Genomic DNA, 18,779 nt, shown 5'->3' with positions numbered 1-18,779 from the left:
TAGTAGGAGTATGTGCGATAATGTTGCTCCACTCAAAACGTCAAAGTATTGTTTTATCTTTTTCAAAGTTTATTGTGTACATGAAGCATAAAATGAATGATTCAAAAGGGCTAAGGAACTCGAAACACATGTATAGTATTCAACTTTTTGATATGATGACTCCAAAAATGTGCTATCTTACCATTCTCGGGAGTGCTACTTTTAAAATGTTATATAAAATTGAAATATGATCATTTTTAAATTACCGCCAAAATATAGTTAAAGTGAAATGAAAAGTACAAAATAAAGGTGGATAATATATAGCTTGGACTGCCACTTCTCTCGTTTTCTGGTTTTATTATGAGGAGTTGGGTTCACCATATTTAGGATTGTATACGTTTCGAGGAAGGAGGATTATTAGTAAGGGAACAGAGCAGATCCTTGTTATTCAATTGTTTTTTCTTTAAGACTTAATTTAGGGTGGAAATATAGAATAGGTAAGAGGTAATGGTGAGATTGTTTTCGAATGTGCCCATACCTGATGGATGGGATATTGTCAAGGATGAGCTAGAAAAGTATAACGAAATGATGAAAGATGCGGAAAATGTGACTATGAAGGGTAAAAAGAAGAATGAATATATGTGGCCAATATATCGCGTTAATCATTTGAGAAGCCGGTTTTTGTTTGATAAGTATTACAATGAAAAAGTGATTTCAAAGGAACTTTATGAATATTGTTTGGATCATGGATACGGCGATAGAAATTTAATTGCAAAATGGAAAAAGCAAGGTTATGAGTATCTTTGTTGCATTAATTGTATATCAACGTCAAACACAAATTATGGAACTACTTGTATATGTAGAGTTCCCATTGATCAGTTGGACGATGAAAAGATAGAATGCATTAATTGTGGATGCAATGGCTGTTCTAGTTAATCCTTCTTTTTTAGTTTAATATCACCACACCTTGTTTATTTTGCTTTATTATACTTCTAATATAACTTTGTAATTCCGAAAGTTTGACTTTTTATTTCCTTTTTTTGAGTTTGTAAAATTTATCATACGTTATTTCTCTGTTTATACCTAGTGCAAACTAGTTGAGTACTAATGATGACTCAACAACGGGGAGTAAGCACTTGGCTGTAATCTAAATAAATCGTTATGAGTGATCACTTATTGTCCTCAACTTGTAAGCAAAAAATAAACGACTAAGCAATAGGCTTGCCGATCCATTCTTTATTCACTCATTGTATCCAGACAATCAATGGATTTCTTTAAATTTGTTCCTTCTGTGACTCAATGCAAACAAAATTGTCAAGGTATTTCACTTTCATTCGCAGATACCTGCAATAAAGCAATTTTACTCTCCAAATCAATCTTTATCACTAATCTAAAATTGTACTAGTAACTTAAAGAGGCGCCGTATGTGGGCGCCACCCCTCCAAATGTTAGATTTTGTTTAACATTGAAGCAAACAATAAGAGAAAAATTTAGTGGCTGTTCTAAAAACAGTTTGTATAAATAACTTAATCTATAGTTCAGAGTAGGCTATATGGCATGCGCACTAATTTAAAAACTGAGAGGGAAGCACATATATATGCTAGGTTTATTTGATAGTTAAAGCGTTTGGTAGGAGCTTAGCGAACAGATTTAGGTATAAAGGTGTATATTTTAAATAATAATAGTGGTGGGAATACATTGGCAGACTGAAACCTTGTTACATAGACTAAATAATGCATCCAATATGGTTGAAATCAGATTTTTTGGATTTGTCAATCGGAAATTCTTGGGGAGTTCCATCAGAAATTTTAGGTTGTGATGGAGGATCTTGGTTTACAATAAGCAATAGTGCAAAGTTTTACATAAAAACACTTGAAAGACTCCAAAGTGAATATTTATCTGTGATACCGAATTCAAAAAATTACTTTGGTTCAAATACAGTGGAATTAGAAAATTTGAGGTTATGTTTTAATAAGATAAAGAATTCGCTATCATATATTTCAGAAGAGTTTCCATGGTCTAGAATTAAGTATATGTACGAAAAAGCAGTGTTGAGAAAATCAGGTTTTGATTATAAAGAATTTCATAGATTTATAGTAGACACATTGATGAAAATAAAAGGTTTAGAAAACGGACATTCAATAGTACTTCCGGGACTAATTAGTATTGATGATTCAAAAAAACCCGTATTTGTTTTGTATGTGGTATCTAGGAATGACGAATATGGATTTAATGATGGTAGAATGAAAGGTGATGCCCTAATTAGAGATAATGTTAAAAATTACTTAAGTAATTCAGAATTTTCCAAATATTATACATTTACGTTGGTAAATGTTTCTGGCTTTGGAACTGAATACCATTTATGTAAAAATTCACATATATATAACAATAATACGGACAGCAACCCAACTTGTATTTTAAGAGATTCTGTTATTGTTGTATCTGATATTGTTTCTGAACGACTTCTTCACTCGTCGTTCTGGATAAGTTTATATAGATTAGCATTTGTTTCTTCGACAGGAAATATTCACTATCTTTATACCGTGTTGCTTCCGTTTTTGAACGGAAAGGGTCTTTATGATAATTGGTGCGAAAAGAGCAAGTTTTCAGAGAGTTATACTTTAAATTCAGATCTTAGTAGCAGTGTTGCTGTTGGTAGCAGTGGCAATAACCCGATTTGTAAAATGGGAAATATATGGATACAAAATCCAAAGAGAAAGGATTCAGGATCTAGCAACAAACTTGTTCAATCTGTTCTTCAATTACTTTTTCAGAGTTATTCATGTAATATATTCAAGTACCTGGGTCCTGGCTTTAAGGCAAGCCAATTTAAATTATTTTTAAATTGGTCTCTATTAAGAATATTAGAGGACGATTTTAACACATGCATTACGACTTCTGACTATATTTCATTTGTTAATGCTTCTACTGTAATTTCAACATTTTTAAAAAGCTTTTCAGATGAGATTTCAAGCTTCTCTTTTCAACTATCTTTTATTGAATCAAGTGGCATGGAAAGTGACAATTCAGATAAACGTATTAGTTCGGACATAGTCAATTCAATACCTTTTAAAGAGTGGTATGAACATTTAAGTAACTTTAAATGTAGTTTTGAGAGAACTTTTCCATCAAGTATTTTTGGATTTGGACTTGGATCTTGCACTATGTCACAAACTCTTGTGTCGTGTCCAATAAAAATTTTAGGCATTCATTCGAGTTTTTCAAATTTCGGTCAATTTAGGTTGGATGGTCCAAATGTAATGTTGCTGGCTGGCGATTCAACTGAACCGAATGTTGAAATTCCTGTTGAATTCGATTCAATATACCGAGAAATAAAAAGCATAGAGGATGTAATTATTGTTTTGGAAACATGCATATCGGCTTGTATTTTGCTGTCTAATCAAGCAAACATAACTAAAAACAGTTATTTAATTAGATTTAAACTCATTCAACATATATTTCAGTATATTATACCAATTCCATTTCCATGGTCTCATCCTAGAAAAAATGAATTATGTTTCTGGTCAGTTTCTATTCCAAAAATATACAGATCTCAACAAGTTCGTTTATTAGACCTTTTGTGTAATGTATCAAAACATTTTATGGCATGTTCTTTTTCGATTAATTTTAACAATAAAATACCGCAATATGATAGACTTATTACAATGGGTTCAATATGTTGTATTTCCGATAACATATCTAGATGTTCAACTTTTGAATTTAAATCACCATTATCAAATCATTTAACTGGTAGCCATCTCGGTCCAAAAATATGGTTTTACACAGATTTTCTTAATTTTCAAGAAATAACTGATTTAGGTATATATTTAGATCCCGCAACTGTTTCAACAAGATCAATGATACTTGACTACTTTTATTCAATTAAACATTTTAAACTAAGTGATGATTCAAGTGTGATGCCAATTTTCTCATTTGAAGACAAACCGGGAGTTATTGACGAAGGAACTATTCAATTGCTAATGCATATTTTAACAGACTATGGGTTTCCAAATTACTCAACACATATGAAGGATGATCATGTGAAAAAAAACAAAAACTATTCGATACCATATTATTATACTGGTGAAAATAAAGATCTGGTTGACATTATTCCAGAATTTTACTATATCAGAGATATTTTCTTTTATTTCAAGTTTTTAGTCACTCTAAATCAAGATTCATGTCCTGATTCATCTGTCCCTTGGACTCCTCATCACGCCTCACTTTCGTGGACATATAACCAAAACAAAGACTTGGTCACAGTTAAAGCCTTCGATAAAAATTTGGAGTGTAATTTTTTTAATTCAAAGGGGAATGAAAACAAACAACACAAGGGTCTTTGGTCATCTTTTACTGGGTGGCTTACTAATTCGAACGAGAAAAGTTACATTAAGAGTTTTAATAAATTAACTGACCCAAATACTATTGTAAATTCTTTTGACATGCTTGGAGTTTCAAGTGATTTTACTTCCTCGCATTCATCTTCGACTTTTGCCTATAATTCAGGTCTTGGTATTGGTTCTGGAAACAGTGATAACTCATTTAACGACGGCTTCTCCTCTAATAGTGCCAACTCTGTGGCAAATATAACAGATGAGAGTGATGTTTTATATATTAGAAATCTTCCAAATTTAAGTGATAGTCTGCTTCAAAGTGAGGTTGAATGTTTAATTCAATACTTAACTACACCATATCTGAGAATTCCTCTTATATTACAATTTTTCGCAGACGAGAATAGAATAAACTCTCTTTCTTCTGTGTCTGTTCAACACATTATTTGGGTATCTCTTTTTGAACCCTGGGTCTGGTCCCCTCCTACAAAAGAAAACAATAAAACCGAAAACTTGGGTATTTCTACTGAGTTTAAAAAGGCTCTTCTTGTTCCAATTGAAGATAGGAATCAAATATCAACCACCACTGGATTACTTTTTAATGAATTATTAAACTCCCCAAATACCATATTTAAATCACTAGAAGATATTATGCTCATTGCTTTAGACAAAGATACTGGTTCATTTTCAGGTGCAAATTCAAGAATAGTTTTGTTTGTTTTGAGAATATCAGTCATTATCTCAAACTACACAAAGTACCTTATTGATTACTATGAGCATTGGAATCAAGTTTTTTCTGAAAATGTTAGTATTAATGGCACTAATAAAGATCTTAAAAAAAATAGTGAAATGCTTTTTGGTGATTCAAGAGTAAACGGTTTTTGCAGAGGATTTGAATCGCTTTTTACTGACTCTGATAAGATTGAGTTTTTAAAATTATCTTATAAACGTTTGAGATATGTTATTGAAAATTTTTACTTAAAAATGATAATTGATTGGATGTACAAGGCGTTAAAGGAAATAAATATATCAGCTCTTTGTGTAATGTATGCTCATATTGCTTGCATATATGGATATGCGCAAACTGTTTCTGAATTAAATGCTTATTCAATAAGTCTTCTAATATCATCACTTTTATTTTTAAACACTCACTACTCTGTTGATGACGTATCTTGTGCATCTGGAAGTGTTCACAATAAAAGAAGTTCAAACATGAGCCAAGGATTATCTCAGGGGAGTATGGTTAGTAGCAGCAGTGGTAACGGTGTTAATAACAATAACAATGTTATTGGTAACAATAGCAACACCAATAATTCCAATAATAGCAATAACAACAATAGTAGCAGCAGTATTGGCCTAGTTTCTGGCAATGGTAGCTTTAATATAGGTAATGGAATTGGTGTTAATTCAAATTCAAACAATTCTACGGGATTTACTAATGTTAATTCTACGCTATATATAACAAATCCATGGGGATATACGGTAAATAACGTCTTGGGGGTACCGGATTTAGAAATATTTTCAATTCAAGCAAGAACAAGGCAACTAATTATAGAGTGGTTGTCTAATAATGTAAAGGAGGCAAATATGGTTTTAGATTCAGTTGTAGATGCAATCGCAATTAAATCTATAGGCATTATTGACACTCATAAACTTGAAAATGGTGAAAATGAGAATCTAAGACCGACAACAAGAGAGTGGATTCAATTGCCGAGCATAAGTGGTGGAGGAAGATTCGTTCCACTGAATGAAATACCCCCTGATTTGTATGACTGGTTGAATTGCAAGGATTTTAGATCCACTGTAGAAAAGACCAATGGAAAAATGGGAGGAGGGTCGTTTTTTGGGAGAGGAACGACAAATAAAAATTCTTACAAATTTTATAATTGGTGGCGTTTAAAGAGATTCTCTAAAACTCAACAAAGTAAAGGATCAACAAGTGTAGGTAATTGTTCATCTTCGGGAGTGGTGCAAGCGGATTATTCATTACAGGAAATACCTGCTCATTTAAAGTATCAAAGTTCAAGAATAGAATATAATGAATGGTTTAAAACGGTACTTTCTATAAATACGGAAACTGAGATAAATGTTCAATTTTCATTGTTTTCATTAAAAAACAACAATATGAGGGTATTGGGAAACTGGATACATGATTTTGAGGACTTTAAAGCAGTAATTAGTGATTCCGACAATTTTTTAGATAAGGAAGGCAGTATATCGAGAAAAAATGGAATTTACGAGAGCAGGATTGATCATAGATATCAATCTGCCGATATTGCAAATACACAGAATCTTTATTGGTGCAAATTAATAGGAAGTAGAATAGACTTATATAGATGGGAACCTTTCCATAAAACTAATAAAATAATTTTCAAAACAATTTACAATAAAGATAATTTGCCAAAAGAAGCTGAATGGATTAGGGATTTATTTGAACCTTGGAGGGCCCTATTTTTAAACAGTGTCTCTACTATTTATATTGAGGATAGAAAATGCAATTATTCATTTTCTGACAAAGGAATGGGTGGCAAAAACTTGGATGGAGCATTTAAAAGAAGAATATACAATCCACCAGATTTGTCCAACATAGTTAGAATGCAGTTTTTATATCCTTTATATGAACCTGGAGAGGGCCCTGAATCCCCAAATTTTAAAGGTAATTTAACAAGAACAGATAGAAGATTTAGTGGGGAAGATGGTGGCGAAGTACAACTTGAATCACAAAATGTTGAAATAGTTACCCATTCGCTGAAGGAAATAGTTGTACACAGGTTTCCTCCTGTTATTATGGTTTATGATATAGTTGAACAGGGAAGAATTTATTACAAGCAACTTTGTCATACCTCAAATGTGTCTTATAGTTTGGGGTCCTTTGAAAACAAGTTTATAATCCCTTTTCTGAAAACCAAAGATGAAAATTTAACTTCTGATAGTTTTGGATTCAGGAACACGGAATTTAATTCAGATAAAATGCCATCTTCTTCACTACATGGAAACAGCGGTTCTGGAAATGGGATATGCATTTCAAATTTTGATTCAAATGCTAATGGAAGATTTACGTTAGCATCTGGTTCTCCGTTGAAAAGAGGAAGAAAGCCAAGCCAGTCATTGGTAATTGTGAGAGATTACTACAAGGATCCAATTGGAACAGAAATGTACGTTCCACCAAGATTTTTGCTTGGTTTGATTCCACAAGTATTTTTGGAAACACATATTTTTTGGCAGAGTCAGATTACTGGAAATATAAGAGGTTACCCAAAAAATAATAAAAATGCAGCTACTAAAATTAACAATAGTGGTGATTTTGCAAATGAAAGAAAAATAGGAGTTCATGACAGTACTAGTTACATTAAAAAGTCAGAAAGAGACGATGATTTGTATATAATAGATATACTTATATTTGGTACCTCTGAACCGATTGATAAGTATGGACTTATATCGGATGGAATTTCAATAATTCAAAGAAGAAATATTAGAAATCCCTCAAACGTCCAAACGTTAATAAATGCTCAAACACTATATGGTGAATCTAAAGAAATGAGACTTTTGTTTGAAACTTTACAAAGACTTGAGGATATGTCTCATATATTATTATGGTCAAATGATAGTTACAACAAAATTCAAGGGGATAATTGTGGGAATGAATTTGATCTGGGAGAGGGAAATTTGTGTAAAGATCTCAGATTGGATTTAATTGAGTTTCCAAGGCTTCATTTAACTTTTGCAAGAAAGGAGAAAGACAAAAACAACAGTATGTTAACTGTCCCGAACAATATAACGTCATCAAAGATTATCTCTGGAACAACAAGATACGTATGTGAACAACATAGTGGATTGTACATAAGTTGGAGAAATATTTATGACTATCCTTTAACTTGTGAGTTACTTAGAGGACTTCCTCATTCAATATTACTTGAAAATGATGACGGAGACTTTTTTATACTTGTTCCAGCAACAGTCAAACCAATAATCATATTTCCAATGTTTTCAAATTATAACAAAAATATGATTGATAATAGTGGAAATGATGAAGAAAGTGATTTTTCTAGGTCATGTTCTAAAGACCAAGGATTTTTAAATAAATTATCTTCACTGAATATAGATCAATTATCTTCCATTGTTTCAAATACGAGTCTGATTAGTGATAATATTGAAAGTTTAACAACTTCACCGGGACAATTTGTATCTACAATGGCATCTACACTGACAAAAAATTTATTCTACACAAGCATATCATCTATTGGAAACACGACTAAGAGTTTTGTAGAGAGTACTGTAAAGAGAGCAGGCGAGGCATTAATTAGTGGAGGATCTACAGTATTTTTAGATGGATCTAGCTCAAATGTTGATGAGCAAAGAAAAAAGGAGTGCTCTGGTTTGTATTCACTTTTGTACAAGGGGTCATATGTGCTTGATAGAGGAGATAGAATATGGCACTCACAGCTAGGGCCGACTAAGCATTATCTTTATCCAATACACACATCAAAGTCATTTTTATTTATAAATTCAGTAGTTTCTGGTCTCTATTTGATGCTTTGGAGGTTTTTAGAACAGCAATTCGAGTCGGTTTTATCTATTTTAGATATAGCTACTAGTTCAGATATCGAAAATCCTGGTGCCTATAATATTGGTAAAGAAAATTTGAATGGATATTTCAATAAAGGTAAAAGTTCGCCATTGTATAATGAATGGAATAGTGAGGAAAGACAACTTTGGCAAGTATTTGGAATTTTGGGGGATGCATGGGACTGCCATCCAGATGCTCATGCTTGCAGACTAAAAATGTGGCTTTATTGCGTAAGACATTTGTCTTCCTCTATTGGAGGATGTGGTGGTGGCAGTGGAATTAGAGCTGGTGGAAAGAAAAATACAAGTGATTTATATAAGTCCCAATATAAAGATATTGATTTAAACTTCAAGTGGAATATAAAATCTGATATAGAAAATTATGTGAATAAGTTTTCGAGAGTTTCAGCAAATTGTAGATTATCAGTTGAAGAAGAACTTGAGATTCTTCAGTCTTTTCCCAATTTTATAAAGGATAACCCCGATCTAAATAACCGTCTAAATCTTATAACTGCTGTTTTTGAGAAGCAAAAGCAGTTCAGTAAAGATAACAAAACACATGATAAAGTGGAAATGATTGAGTTTCAAGTATTTAATCCACAGATACCTCAAATAGATGACTTTGACAGTTGGACCGACATTACTTGTTTAGGAGGGTCTGTTGGTATGGATGTGAAGAATATAAACAGTCCTATTTCCACTCTCTGGGAAAACTTGTCTAACACTCTAGGCACATTGAATATGCCTCCTATAATTCAAGAAAAGAATTCAAATAAAAACAAATATAACAACAGTGGTGATAAGAATGTTTTGAATAAAGGTCCAGAGTTTATATTGAATTCATTTATTCAACAGGGAAACGTTATTGAATACGAATCCTTGATTTCAGGCGAATATGCTACTGAATTTATCTTAAAGTTTTTAAATCGTTCGAGTATAACAAAGTACATATCAAATGCCATTTCAAGTACTGTTTCTAATTTGTCAGTTAGTGGTGGACTCGTCGGAGTTTCTGACAAAAAGGGATCTGGAGGTGGTTTCACTGATTCTGGATTTATATCAAGCATCGGAGATCAGAAGGCGAGAGCGGACTTAAGTGGAGGTTTATTTGGAGAGTTCGGAGGTGTTGGTGCAGGAAGTGGGATCACACCAGTTTATCTTTCCGACTGGATTTTCATATACGAGCTTTTAACGGGACAATTTCCACTTCAAATAATACCTGGAGAAAGCAGTCATATATGGGGGGTCTTATTTACAAGATCTCTCCCCGTTTGGGACTGGAAGTCACCTAATATATTGGTCTCAATATTAAGACTTTTGATATTAAATCCAAACATCTCTTTGAGTACAAGAATGCCGGGATTTGACGAATTAAAGAAACAAAGCAAATTAAACATGGGAACTGTATTAAAGTTCCAAGACAGTTTTCAGAGTACGATTAGAGTGATAACAGATATACTTACAGAGGAATACTACAGAGGGAATGTATTAATCAATACGAGAAAAGATTCATATAGGAACAATAAATTAAGTTCTTTAGAAGACAGTTCTAATTCAATATCTTCTTTTTTCTCAATGTTTAGCTTTTTGAGGCAAAATGATGGCAATAATGGAGTAAATAAAGCCTTTACAATATCTCCTTTGTGTAGAATATCAAGATGGTGTGTTTCGTTAAATAGAGGAGACTATAATTGCAATGAAAGACATATAAGTTGCATTTCTCTTCCAGATTGTAACATAAGCAAACGTGATTTATATTGTTACTCAAGTTCGCCAATTTTTATTGTTGAGAATATAGACAAGTATTTGACTCAAGTGGATAACATAAACAATATAAGTGTGAGAGGAGGGAAATCAAGAGTCGGAGTAGATTTGGAGGATCGCATATACGATTTACCCGGAAAATTGTTTTCACATCCAATAAGCAAGACCACAATAGGAAGGTCTTCTTTGGAGAGATACAGAAACGATATAAAAGAGTATGTAGACAAGGTAAAGAAAAAGAAGGAATTCAGCATTCTTGGACTTGATTATGAAAAATTGTTGATTGCATTTGAGAAGTACACGAATTACAATGTTGACGAGAAAAAGGCATCTGGTTATTTGACTTGGGAGGAAATTAGGCAGGGAGTGTTAGATTTAAGAACAATGCTGCTACAATTATTTTACAAGGATGGAAGGTTTATAGACATTGCAATTGGAAAAATAAATGAGATAGCAAATAATCAATATAAAAGTTTCAAGTATAATGATAAGTTATTTAGGGATAATAAGGACAAGTTGCTTTTTTGGTCGAACAGTTTTGGTAAATTGTTCGGAAAAGAACCTATACTACACTTTGACTATTTAGTTTCACAATTAATGAATTCAAGTTCAAATAACGACATTAAAAAACTAAGTTTGTTTATAAATGACAGGGACATAGAGATAATACATTCCCTAACAGCGGCTTCTATCATGACTGTAAACAGAAGATCTCAGGTTAGCATGGCATTAATTCAGTTTAGGGATATAATATCGTACATCTCAAAAATTCAAGATGATTATAGATTAATGTTTTTCGGAAGGAAAGATGTTGGAAAAAATAATTTGAGATCGAAATGGGTTGAGAGAAGCTTAGTGTCATTAGAAATGAAACTAAGAAATGTAGCGAGAGTTCTTTCATTTGAGAGGCATTACATGAAATTAGTAAATAGGGAAACAGGTATTGAGATAAATGGCAATGGTGGCATCAACAACTTTGAGTTACTGGATGATAAAAATGTGATAGCGGTTTATGATCCAAGGTTTTTAGTTTTTGAGTTTGCTTATAGCATACTATTAAGAAAAGATCAAGTGAATTTAATACACAAACTTTACGATTCTGCTGTTAATGGAAAAAGCATTTGTCACCAAATGATTATGGGAGCAGGAAAAACAACAGTAATATCGCCATTATTATCTTTACTGTTGGGAGACTCGAACAGATTAGTAATACAAATAGTGCCTCATGCACTATTAGAGTTTACTAGAAATGTTTTGAGATCAAGGTTTTCATGTATTGTTAAAAAGAGAATATTAAAATTTCATTTTAACAGAAATTCTGTTTGTACGCCAGAATTGTATAAAAAATTCGTCCATGCTAAAGAACAAAAGGCAATTATACTGTGCCAACCAACATCAATAAAGTCTTTATTTTTAAAAACCATCTTCCTTTTTAGGATTCTTAGGTACTGGAATAACGATATTACGGCTTTTTCTGGACTTAAAATGGCTCTGAGATATATTAAAAATACAACAGGAATAAATAAGTCAAAGTTGTCGGGATTGTTTGACAAAAATAACTCTCTTAAGAGCTTATTTTCGTGGTCAGGAACAAACGTAAACAACGGTATTTCACAAACAAGAAACAGGAAGGGAAGAATGAAGGAAATAGGCAAAAAACTAAATAGTTTACTGAATAATGAGGAAAAGGAGGAGGTATATTTGCAGTATAAAAAGGAGCTCGATTTGTGTTTAAGAATATTGCACATATTTAAAAATGAATCTGTAATTATAGTTGACGAGATAGACATGATTTTGCATCCACTTAAATCCGAGCTTCACTGGCCAATTGGTGATAAATATCCCTTAGACTTAACGAGCTTTTCGTTATTTAATAATGATTCTTATGACGTTCCTGAAGCAATTACTGATGTTAATAATGTAAATGGATTTAGCATAAGTAGTGGTGAAAATAGACATGGAGTGCGTTGGTTGGTACCTTGGTACCTTATAGAAGCATTGTTAACAAAAAAAAATGAGTTATATCTACTTTCAAATGACCAAGTTAAGAAGAGTGGCTCAATGATAAATTTGATTTTGAGGATACAAAGGAAAATAGAGACAGGGGTTTTAAACAGGAGATTACAAAACAACCCTCATTTGGTGATACTTGATGTAGGCTATTATGAGAGAGAGATAAAACCCTTGTTAGTTAGGTGGATACTTTTCATTTTAAGATTATACAATTTTTCTGGTTTATCTGATGAATATTGCGAAATTTACATAAATTTAAGGGGAAATTTGAGAAACATTTCAGAAACAAATTTCACAGAAGGCGAAAATGATAGCAACTGTAGTGGCTCAGTAAGAGACAGATTAATTTTTGCTTTTGATAATTTGGATGATTACAGCATTAAAATGCTGAATATAACAATGTATTGGGTGAATGACTATCTTCCACACATATTTCAGTTGGTTCACAGAGTTTCATATGGTTTACTGGATGAAGGAAACTCTGGAGTTGAAAGAGAAAATTGGTTTGGCTACAGGCCAGTTAGTATGGATAATAATAACACATTCTATGCGGAAAACAATCCTCCACTAAGTCGCCATCTTCTTTCGATACCATTTATAGGAAAAGATACCCCTTCTGTGGCATCTGAATTTAGTCACCCGGATATAGTTATAGGTTTGTCAATTTTGTCTTATAGATACAGTGGACTTAGGAAAAATGATGTTTACTATTTGTTAGACAGTTTAAAGAGATCCTGTGATAGTGGATTTGGCCAACTTAAAAATCGTCCAAGCGTAATAGAATTTAATAAATGGGTTAAATTATCTGGTGGAAGAGTAAGAGGAACAAAAAGGAACGAACTTAAAAACATCATAACTTCTCTTTATAACAGTTCTAAAATAGGATGTGAAGAAGATAGGGGAGTTGCCGTTAATTTATTAGACTATGATAATATTGATATGAGAACAGTTGGCAGTGCTATTTTACCTGATAAAAACAAGAGAGAGAACATTAACTTTAGGGATATTAACAAAGAAAAAAGTTTGATAGAACAAACAAATTTATTATGGCCATTAGACGTCCTAAATATAAATGATGATGAACAATTAACGAGGGTATATACGTTGTTAAAGTATCAACCCCTTGCAATAAGAGGTTATTTGGATAATTTGGTGTTTCCTGCACTTATGGAGTACAGCAATAAACAGATATCGGCATCTGGGCAGGAAATAGGAGGTGATATGTTATTTTCAGTGAGAATAGGATTCTCAGGAACCCCGAGTGATCTTCTTCCAGTTGAGTTAGGAAAGTGTGAATATGAAAAAGGAAGTGACGGAGAGATGATTAACTATCTAACTAACGGTTCTATAGTGTCTTCTATAGAATTATTAGATATAGATTGGACTGTAGAGGAGTTTTTGTTGAGTATTTGCAGAAATAGAGATATAGAGGAGGATATACATGCATTAATAGACACTGGTGCATTTATTACAGGTTATACAAATGAGCAAGTAGCAGAATTTTTGCTTAGAAATGGGTTAAAAGATATAGATGCAATAGTATTTATTGATGAGAGGGGCAAACAAATGATAATGCTTAGAGACGGGTATAGAATAGTAGAAATATCTCAATGTGGGATTTCATTAGAAAGAAGATTTGCTTTTTATGATCACGTTCATTCAATAGGTCAGGATATAAAACATACACCACTAGCAAAGGCAGTACTTACTATAAGCAAAGACATGGTGTTTAGGGACTTTGCACAAGGAGCTTATCGTATGAGGCAATTGGGACAGGGACAAACGATAAAATTGGTATTGCAGGCCCAGGTTGCTGATTTGATAGAAAAAAATGCATTAGCTTGCAATATGATTAGGGATGAAATATTATTTACAAAGAATGTAGGAGATTCACGTGGTGCGGATGTAAGAAGTGAACATAAAATTGAAAAATTCGAATCGGATCTTTTGTACTTAAAAAGTAATTTTGAGATACCAGATACACTATTGTTTTTAAGATGTTTGTGTGGTTGGTTATTAATTCAAAGCATAACAAGAGAATTTGAACAAAACAAACTTTTGTGCATGCAATCTTTAAATAATATATGGAGAAAAAAGTCATTCAGTAAAATGCTTAACGAATATACTCAGTGGGAGGATTGCAACAATATTAATGCTGGTGATGATGATAATTATAGTGGCAACAAAGACAAAATTGTGGAAGTATTCTTAGAAAAACTAACATACGACTTACCAAGTACTGCTCCTTTTGGAATGTCTTTAAAAGATCATCTTAAAAGTAAGATTTCTGAAAATCGGGAAATAATGGAGATATCAGATTCTAGTAAAATTAAATTTTCCGAAGAGTATAGAGGTAGTAATGACAATTTATATTCAGGATTCAATGAGTTAAATACTGTGAATGATATATTAAATCAAGTAGAAGAAATGAGTTTATATAGGGCTCCTCATACAAGAGAGTTGAATTTTGATAGGGAAATGGAGAAAGAACTTGAAATGGAGATGGAAATGGAGATATATCAAGAAAGAGAACAGGAGCAGGAAAAACAAGAGGAGAAACAGCAAGAAAAACAACAAGAAAATGAACAAGGAACTCAAAATAACAAATGGGTGAAACCAAGTTTGAACATAAGTAGAGGTCTTTGGCCATTTGAGTATCTAATTAATTCAGGAGTTTATCATGAAACAGGTGAGTTAGGTGCAGGTTTAGATTTGGAGAAAAACGGAAATGGGTTAGAGCTGAAAGATACTGATTCAAATTCGTGTAATAAAAGGAGGGTCGATGACTTTGGACCGTTTGCATTCTTTTCAACCTCAAAATTGGGTGGAAATAATAATGGCAGTGGAACTATTAACAGGAGAAACACTAAATCATTTGATTCAATAGAAAAAGTGTTTTTGCCGTTGAGCAATTATTCATTACCTGGGAACTCTAGTATGTATTTGGACTTCCCAAATAACTTTATGTTTACAACAAATCTGTACAATCCATCAATGATTAAGTCTATAGGAGGCTCTGGAAATAGCAGCAGCGCTAGTATTGGCAGTTTTGATTTTAAGCAAAGATTAAACAACATCAACGTGATTATAGAGTGGGAATCTCACAGTTGCAATGAAGATGGGAAGAATGAAGAAAATAACTCGTCTAAAAACAGACTTCCTGGGGATTATTTATTGCAATTAAAGGAGGCGTTTTCTGTTTTTGATGGAGGTTCTACAGGATATATTTCTTTGGATGACCTTTCTGATCTACTTAAGACTTTAAATTGGGTAGAGAATTCACTTGAATTAGAAAGGGAGGTTATTAAAAGGCTCTCCACTGTTAATAATGTAGAAAAAGACGTAAAATTTAGTTCTAACTTGAATTTAAATAAAGATGTTAGCGAGTTGAAGGATAATACAGAACATTCTATGTGCGAAGATAAGGAAAAAGTAACAACAGTAAATAATTTGCTTATAATGGACGGCGATGGTAGTGAAAAAAAAGAACCAAAATTAAATAATGATATACTAGAGTTTATAGATGACCACCCATGGGAAAATTCAAGTGGTAATGTTTCTTTTGATATGAAGTTTGGAGGGAAAGAAGAGGTCATGGAAGAACACAAGGAAAGGAATATGGATGACATTGGAAATTTGAATAATATCGAATATATGAATGATGAAAAGGTTAATGTTAATATTTTGGTGAGAAACGAAGTAGGAAAAGGAGACAGAATAAGAACAAATTTGACTAATGCTATAACTTTTGAAGAACTTTATGAGGCTTTGAACAGAGCTTTGGATACAAAATCGAATAAGAACTACTTGGCAGTTACGCTTGAGGAGGCGCAGTCAATTAGATGGATCATGCATATGGTGTCATCTAATACATATTTTGGTGAGATGGTTAGGGGTCAAATGAACTTGAGCTTTAATAATGATTTTAGTATTAAGGTATTTCATTTATGTAGTTCTTTGGTTTTGTTAGATGAGATAAATGGAAGCGGATTGAAAAGAATGATTAAAAATAAACAATATAACGTTATGGATAACAGTATTTATAACAATAATATAAAAATAAATTCCGATAATTGCAGTAGTTTAGATAATAAAAAAACATTAGTTTCAAGTGGAATGAACATACTGGAGTTGCAGGCTCAATCAATATACAAATTTGTGAATTCGGAAAACAGCTTCACTAAACAAGAGGTTAGTACTGCGGTTAGAGTTCTACAAGGCTCAAGCTGTAAATTGAGAAAGGAGTATTATTATGGATTAAAAAGATGTAGAAGAAGAACAAAGACGCCTTTTGATAAAGAGGGCATTGTTAAAAACAATAATGAAAATGGAAATTTGATGATTATGTTTACAACTCCAAACGAATCAGCAGTGTTACAATGCAGAGGACTGGCAAGCAGACTTATGACACGTTTGGAAAAGTACAATATGACTATATACGACTTTTTCAAGTACTTGGATAAAAATCATACGGGATATATTTCTTCGGTTTGTTTATATGCTTATCTGGAGTCTCTGCAAATAGCTCCAAATCCGCTTGATTACTCCAGGATTATTCGTTTCATATTTAACAATGAAAGGGAGTTTTCATCTGGAGGAATGTTTATAAACGGTACGGGTATTGGTTTAGGTGTTGGCCTCTCGGAGCCACTCTGTAACATTTCGATAAGTCAAGAAAACTTTATCAGGGTGTTTGGATCTTTGGACATGAATGAATGTAGTCTAAATTTAGGTAGTGAAAAGGATGAAAAGGGATTTAGCAAAGTAGTACTTACAGAAGAAATTTTAAATACAGGTAGTGGGAGTGAATCGATGTTGACAAAAAAAAGGGATCAAGTTAACAATGTAACTAGTAAAATAAAGGACTTGAGAGAATTTATACCAGTCGTGAACGAATCTGAACTGGCACAGGCAAAATTAAAACTTAGTAGCAGCAGCACTACACAAGCAGTTTGTTATGAAAGTTACGGCTTTGGTTATAGCTTGAATGATAATAATGGAATAAAGTATTTCGATAGAAGCTTTATATCTAAAGTAAAGTGTAAATTGGTTAATCACAGTAGTTTTCAAAAAGCACTTGAAATACCAAGTATAATCACTGTTTGGATTCCAGAACAGCTTGAGGGAAAATATAGAGGGGTAATGAAAAGAAACAAGGAAAGAATATCATTTGGATACTATGGAGGCGAATCTTTGATTTATGGAAACAGGAATAGTGGATATTTATCATTTTCCTCTTCATCTGGATCGTCTGTAAATAATGTACAAGAAGTAACAAACTTATTTCAAGCTCAAGTTTTAGAACTTACTGATAACAGTTCTTCAAGCATTTCTGAGAGTACGGAACTAAAAAAATTCATCAACATTGTTTTTCCAAACCCAAAAAAATATAAACCAATATTTAAGGGTTCACTTTACATACAAGGTCTAAATGCTGAAACAGAATCATTTACTATATGGAAACCAATTCCTCCAACAAAACAATTTGTTTCAATAGGTGTTGTTATTACAAAAGGAAATGACTTACCAAGTTTGGGTTCTGTCAGATGCGTTCCTGCAAGTTGGTGCAAAATTATAAACTATAAAACTTTGCCTTGTATTGGTCATTTAAGTCACAAACCAATATTCAAAAAAGAAGCTTCTTCTTTTGTAATAGGCGATAATTTTAGTGGAAAAAACGCTTCTGGTTTCGGGAAAACGAATATAAATCCAGTAACTTTTTGTATAACAAGCGTTTTTCAGTTACTTGGAGTAGTTGTGAATCACCAGAGCCCTGGTTCAAAAAAAAATGCTATAACCGGCTCTTTTGTACAAAAAGAAGAATTTATAGAAGCAAATAAATACATCAATATGACTCCGTTAAATGATTTAGACGAGAAAACAACTTTAAATTATCTAAACTACGATAATTTGTCCGAAAAAAACATTCTTTTTTCAAGACTATTTTGGTTTGACCTTCAATTTACTGACATTGTATTTAATTATAACAACCACAATAATAAAGAAGCAAATACCGTAATTATTCACAATTATCATGTAATACCTAACATTTCATTTAACAAAAGAAATCAAAATTCCATAGGATTTTTTGGAATTTAAATAATTATTAATAAAAACATGAATATT

At 32.5% G+C, this 18,779-nt stretch overlaps 2 protein-coding genes across 2 annotated transcripts; both read left to right on the top strand.

The window, feature by feature from the left end:
- Positions 1 to 486: 486 nt before the first annotated feature.
- Positions 487 to 915, top strand: FG379_000749 (G10 protein; the record flags this gene model as incomplete). The annotated part of the gene is made up of 1 exon (XM_067326159.1): positions 487 to 915. One exon carries the CDS (start codon positions 487 to 489, stop codon positions 913 to 915), a length of 429 nt encoding a protein of 142 aa, XP_067182844.1.
- A 797-nt stretch (positions 916 to 1,712) lies between these two features.
- On the top strand, positions 1,713 to 18,752 carry FG379_000748 (EF hand family; the record flags this gene model as incomplete). The annotated part of the gene is made up of 1 exon (XM_067326158.1): positions 1,713 to 18,752. The coding sequence occupies one exon, from the start codon at positions 1,713 to 1,715 to the stop codon at positions 18,750 to 18,752; it is 17,040 nt and encodes a 5,679-aa protein (XP_067182843.1).
- Between the last annotated feature and the right edge of the window lie 27 nt (positions 18,753 to 18,779).

The sequence above is a fragment of the Cryptosporidium bovis genome (assembly GCF_009768925.1).
Source record: "Cryptosporidium bovis isolate 45015 chromosome Unknown contig_16, whole genome shotgun sequence".
In the NCBI taxonomy this organism is placed as follows: domain Eukaryota; phylum Apicomplexa; class Conoidasida; order Eucoccidiorida; family Cryptosporidiidae; genus Cryptosporidium; species Cryptosporidium bovis.
This window is presented reverse-complemented; position numbering and strand designations above follow the sequence as displayed.